Source organism: Neophocaena asiaeorientalis, unplaced genomic scaffold (genome assembly GCF_003031525.2).
Source record: "Neophocaena asiaeorientalis asiaeorientalis breed wild unplaced genomic scaffold, Neophocaena_asiaeorientalis_V1.1 scaffold1019, whole genome shotgun sequence".
Taxonomy (NCBI): domain Eukaryota; kingdom Metazoa; phylum Chordata; class Mammalia; order Artiodactyla; family Phocoenidae; genus Neophocaena; species Neophocaena asiaeorientalis.
This window is the reverse complement of record NW_020173382.1, coordinates 148,262-154,744: the sequence shown is the minus strand read 5'-3', so window position 1 is coordinate 154,744 and position 6,483 is coordinate 148,262. Positions and strand designations below refer to the sequence as shown.

The 6,483-nt window shown below is 42.6% G+C and overlaps 1 protein-coding gene across 1 annotated transcript in view; it reads left to right on the top strand.

The window, feature by feature from the left end:
• Positions 1–389: 389 nt before the first annotated feature.
• PABIR3 (PABIR family member 3) overlaps positions 390–6,483 on the top strand; it is a 33,298-nt gene continuing 27,204 nt past the window's right edge. The window contains exon 1 of the mRNA XM_024746577.1: positions 390–757. Coding sequence (XP_024602345.1) covers positions 648–757 — 110 coding nt within the window. The 5' untranslated portion in view covers positions 390–647. The remainder of the gene's footprint in view (positions 758–6,483) is intronic.

Genomic DNA, 6,483 nt, shown 5'->3' with positions numbered 1-6,483 from the left:
TCCATTCTTTCTTTCCTAAATAATGGTTAACGAAACCACGCCAGGGTTAACACAGGAGCGGAAGAACAAACAAGGTGAGTCTGCACTAGGGAGAGAGAAGGGAGAACCGGGTTTTGTGGGGAAAGGAGGCTCCCTCACTGCCTGTGCGCCCCCAGCAAGAATGACACAGGCGCCTGCGATAATGCTCATTGCTTGCGTGGTAAACAGGCGTCAGCGGGCCTGACCCAGAACGCATGCGCGGAGGGGCGGTGCCCAAATGATTATCCAGGGCTGCAGGTTGTAGTTTTTGTTTTGGCCGGAGAGGCTTACCCGGGGTTGCCTTGGCTGAGAGAAATAAAGGAGAAGGATTCACGGATTAAGATAAATTCCTCATTTTCATTACAGGCTTGGAGGTGGAGGATCTCAGTGTTGGTGCCCCGAGCTTGGGAGTTAGGCGGGTCGGAGCCAGTCCTGCCCCACTTTGTGCCCACCGGTGTTGGGGATGGTAGGGCTGCAAAAGTGAGCACGCACTCGTCTAAGAGCTTCCTCCTTTCTTCTCTTTCCCCCCTTTTTCCTCTCTCCCTACATCAGCTCCTCACTTTGACTTGTGCTTATATGAACGGGAGCCAGAAAACCTTGAGAGCTCCAAACTAAGCTTCGGCACGGACATGGCACAGGAGAAAATGGAACTAGGCTTGGAGGTGCTGCCGAGTTCAACCACCACAGAAGACAACACTCTGAGAAGATCCAACAGCGTCCCTTTGATCAGTGGGCTTGGGTGAGCAGGACTGAGATACTGGAGGAGGCAAGCGCGGGCGGTGGAGGGTGGCAAGAGCTGCAAAAAAGTGACTTCCAATAGCATTCCCACCCCTTTATTCATCGAGGTTCTGCGGGTATCTCCGGTGTTCCTGGTGTCCGGAAGATCCCACCCTCAGTCTGGGGGCGGGGGGAGGTGGGGCGGGCTGACCGGAGGGCGAGCTCACACAGGAAGCTGAACGTCCTCTTCTGACAGTTCATCGCGACCGGAAAGCAGCAACCATTTGGTTTGGAGCACGACTTTTTCTAGCTTCACCCCATCTCTTACCCACTCTTGAAGAAACTGTGCACTCCCCACCCTCGCCTCCAGATCTTCTGTAATGACTGATTTTTGTCATTCTCTCCGCTGCTTTGTCACTTCTGACCTTCACCTTCAGCACAGTTGGAATGGAACTAGTTGTCAAGCAAATAAGCTTGGGCCTTTTTTACACCTAGGTTTTATTTGAACAAAAAGTTTAGGTATCACCGAAAATTGATCTCCTAAATTTTGCATTCTCAATGGCCAATATTGCCCCTAGTTAGTTCTTGGTGGGTGAAAAATTTTTTCTCGTATGTATAAAGCACAGGTATACATACAGCACATAGACTGATATGCAGTATATTTGTGCTTTTTAAATGGTGTGGGGATTTTCGAGGAGGAGTTGGGGGAGGAAATGTCTAAAAGGCTCTTTAGAGCTCTGCTGATGAAAAAAGATTTAAAAGATTTAACTAACTGATGGTTAACTGTATTTCCTGCACATATCCAAAGATCTGGCATGACTTAAGCTTATTATTTCTTAAAATAGAATTTTAAAGTGAGATCTTGGATCTCACATCCCAGTATCATAAGGTTTTCTCAGTATTGTAAAAATGTCTGAAAAATGCATTCACCGTTACAAGGGAACTCAAGAGACCGGATCTATCTTCCTTGTTTAATGTATGGGGAAACAGGCCCATGAATCTCCAAAATGTCAGTCAGTAGTAGAGCCAGTACGAGGAAGCTGTGTCTCCAAACTCCTAGGCTAGTGCTTTGCCCACTACTAATCAATATCTAAGTTGATTAACTAAACAGATGCAGCTTTCTGGTTATTTGAGTTAAGGGAGAATATGCTGTAACAAAATGAAAAGCAAACTAAGTGACCAGAAAATAATACATTACCTTTTTAAACAGGCAGATAGAAAAATAAAGGGTGGAGGCAGCTCTGCATGTTGTACTGAGAGCAAGAATATTCTATAAATTCAGGATTCTACTCTAAATCCTGTTGTGTGAATAAATGAGCTGTTATGGACACACTCTGCTAGTAGAAGAAAACACTTGAGGAGAATGTTCATTTTATTGAAAGGCTTTATGAAATGAAGAACAATTTGCGAATACGTAGATGACAGAGGATATATATTTGAAGGAACGTGTGGATCCTGTTTAATATATTAAGTGCTGGGGTGGGGGGAGGTGGGTGACCAGGCCCCTTTTCCCGATCCTCAAAGTCCTGGAAGCAAAGAGTGATCCCAGTTATCCCTTCATACTTCGCTTTGTTCTGCAAAGGATGTGAAATTTTTGCTTTTATCATCTTAGAGCGTGGTTACAGTGTTGAATTCCATGGCTTAAGATCCTGATGCAGGAAGTGAATTTTGTACAGAAAGGTTAGGGGCAGTTGCATATTTATCTAGTAGGAGTTAACCCACAAAGCAGACCAAGTCCAGGGACTCTTTGTCTGTCAATAAGAAGTAGCACAGGAATGGTATATCACATGCCCCAGGTCATGTAATCAACAAGAAAAAATTTAGAGTAGAATTACACAGAGCCTTAGTTGAATTCATTTCCCCCCAGTTCTTTGCAGTTGCATATGTCCACTGCTCACTTTTCCACTTTCCTTAAGGTGGGCCTCTGATACTCATTGCCTGGCCTCTATCACAGCTCACTAAATATTGTTGCACTTGTTTCAAGCAATTTTCCAATTTTGCTTGATGTTTCCTGTATATAAAGACTTTCAGTCTCTCTTGCAGCAGCATTTGCAGAATTTGTTCTTTAAATGTCAACTCTTTAATAAAAGTATCCCTTTTTTTTTTTTTTTCCTGTACGCGGGCCTCTCACTGTTGTGGCCTCTCCCGTTGCGGAGCACAGGCCCCGGACGCGCAGGCCTAGCGGCCATGGCTCACGGGCCCAGCCGCTCCGTGGCACGTGGGATCTTCCCAGACCGGGGCACGAACCCGTGTCCCCTGCATCGGCAGGCGGACTCTCAAACACTGCGCCACCAGGGAAGCCCACAAGTATCACTATTTTTTAAGAAGTTCCTGCATAGTTTTGTGTTCATCTTGTATTAATAAAAACACCAATGTCAAAAGTTTTAAACCTCTTGGTTCTTTATACTCTTTAGCCCCTCTAGTTGGCTGACTTCGATACCGGTGTCAGTGACTTTATTTAAAGGTAGTATTTTTTTTCTTCTACTTCTCTGGCCCTTATTAGAATTAGACATTAAATTCGTGGATTTCTGCCAGTGCCTTTCCCCTTTAAATACTGCTAGCCTGACCCTGCATTTAAACTGTTACTGCCTCAGTTTTGTTTGAAGGGTGAACTACTGCCTGGGGGCCAAATTGAGCCTGCTGATTGGTTTTGTAAATAAAGTTTTATTGGAACACAGCCACACCCATTTGTATACTTATTGTCCTTGGGCCACTTTCCCACTACACTGGCAGAGTTGAGTAGTTGCAACGAAGATTGTAAGGCCCACCAAGCCCAAAACATTTACTGTCTGGCCCTTTACAGAAAAAGTTTGCCAACTATTGGGTTTATTAAACTTGTGCAAACCTGGAAGAAGAATAGTGGCCATGAAGAGTGATTGCTTTGGGAATATAACTGGCATAAATATACTGTAGTTTAGACAGAGCTGCTTACTGATCACTTAAACATTATCTAGTTATATGACTTTCACTTTTTCCAAATTGTAAGTAGCGCTTAATTCTAGATATCACCTAGGATTTTATGAATTCATGTTGAGTGACTCATATCAGTTGAAATATCAATGATTTTTTTTCAGTTGTAGTCTTATTAAATAAAATTGGCAGATGAAAATTTAGGGGAGAATATAATTGTCAGCCTTAAGAATTAGCCCGGGCAGGGGGAGAGATAAATTGGAAGATTGGGGTTGACATATACACACCACTATATATATAATAGATAACGAAGAAGGACGTACTGTGTAGCACAGGGAACTCTACTCAATACTCTGTAATGGCCTATAAGGGAAAAGAATCTAAAGAGTGGGTATATGTATATGTATAACTGATACACTTTGCTGTACATGTGAAACTAACACAACACTGTAAATCAACTATACCCCAATAAAAATTTTTTAAAAAAAGAATTACCCCCACACACAAAAGACCGTGGAAATATGTAACCCATTAGTTTCCCTCCAACTTCCTAGCAGTGACTGCTAAAATATATTCCTGTTCTCGTAGGGGAAAATGACTGGGAAAGGAAGTAAAAATTAGACCTGTACGTATACCCTCTCAAAAAATATTGAGTTACTGCCTGTTATATGCAAGTTACTATTCTGCAAAGATGTATATCTAGGCTCAATAAGATTTTTTTTAATGTATTTATTTTTGGCTGTGTTGGGTCTTCGTTGCTGTGTGCAGGCTTTCTCTAGTTGTGGCGAGCGGGGGCTACTCTTCGTTGTGGTGCGCGGGCTTCTCATTCCGGTGGCTTCTCTTGTTGTGGAGCACAAGTTCTAGGTGTGTGGGCTTCAGTAGTTGTGGCACGTGGGCTCAGTAGTTGTGGCTCGCGGGTTTAGTTGCTCTGCAGTATGTGGGATCTCTCCGGACCAGGGCTCGAACCCGTGTCCTCTGCATCGGCAGGCGGATTCTTAACCACTGTGCCACCAGGGAACCTCTCAGTAAGCTTTTAATAGGGAAAATAAATACTCAAAAGACTTCAACGTATGGTAGAATGACATGTGCTTAGGGAAAGAAAGTGCTAGGGTAATTAAGAGAAGGGAGTGAGAAGTGACAGCAGAATTGGTGAGGGATACAGGAAAGATTCTTGGGCAGGTGGCATTTAAGATGGGCCCTAACAGATTGACAGGATGCAGATGGGAAGAAATGGGGCCAGATAGCTGGATAGCATTCCAGCGACACGGAACAGGCTTGGAAGTAGGAAAGCATAGGTGTATTCCAGAATGCTGGTCAACTCTGTCTGGATCTCTGGCTCCCAAACGTTCATCTGCCGACCAGTGCTGATCCTAGGGGACATTTTACCAATCCATGATTTTAAAAAGTTACAGCATACTTTCCTGGGCAGGACTGTATTTTACTCAGATTGTTAGTCTTGCTTTATTATTATTATTTTTAATAATAGCCCTGCTTTTTTTAAATAACAAAATATCCTTTTATAAATGAAATGATGGTGTTGATAGTTGGTGAGATTTTTAAAGAATGACCTTACTTGGCAAGAGAAAATGGTAGCAACTGTATGTTTGTGCCAAGATTTTGTTTTGAAAATTTCCCAGTCCATGAAATCCAAAAGTCTGTGGAGCTAAATTGTGGAAGGCTTTGAAAGTTATAGGAAAGAATGTAACTGAATTCAGCAGGCGATGAAGAGAGTCATTGAAAGTTGTGAGCAGGAGAGCAAGCTGATTGCGGTAGGGAAAGAACAGAGGTGAGCCGACCAATTAGACTATTGCAGAGTCAGTGGAAAAGTAAAAATGCTTTGAATTGGTTTTTGGCAAGGAGCCTGGAAAGAATAAGATGGACGTGAGAGATCACAGAGGTAAAACCTAAAAGACCTGGCACCTGATTGGATATAGGTGGCAGAAAAGAACATGTTAAAGATGTTTTCTTATTATCACTGGGGAAACCTGGATGAAAGGTACATGAGAACTCTCTATGTTCTTTTTGCAGTTTCTTGTCTTAAACAGTTTCCAAATAAAACGTTATAACAACACACGACTATATTTAAAATAGGTAACCAACAAGGACCTACTACTGTAAAGCACAGGGAACTCTGCTCAATAGTCTGTAATAACCTAAATGGGAAAAGAATTTGAAAAAGAATATATACACACACACATATGTATAACTGAATCACTTTGTTGTACACCTGAGACTAACGCAACATTGTAAATCAACTATAGTCCAATATAAAATAATTTTTTTAAGTTATAACAAAAACAAAACATAAAAAGGAAAAGAGGACTTCTTCAGGGTCCCAACCTCAAATCAGGCTGAGGCCCGCCAGGTGAGCACCTTCAAAGCTGGGCAAATGAGGACCATCTTCAGCATGCAGCAGCTGCTCAGCTTCAGTACGTTGTTGCCGTGGGGGAATGTGGCCCAGTGTGGCAAAATCTTGCAAATTTTCAGCAGAATCCAGAAATCTGGAATCTGGATCCTTTATGTGAAATCTCCATAGTTGTTCCAAGTGTACACAGCTAATTCAAAAACATTTTTAACGCTGAGTAGGCCAAATGAAACATATCTGAAAATCTCAGTTCTGTCGACCCCTGCTACTGGCTATCCCTCTCATTCATGTGAAAGTTTGGGAGTCGATAGGGAGTTGGCACTAGCACATAATAGCTTCGGTCATAAATTTAAATTGGTTACAAGTTTACACAGAAAATGATGTCTCTCCAAGGCCACAATAAATTATAGTTATTCTTGGTAGCATGATTAGAGGTAACGTGGCATGCTTGAGAATTCCTTTCCTTCCATGGA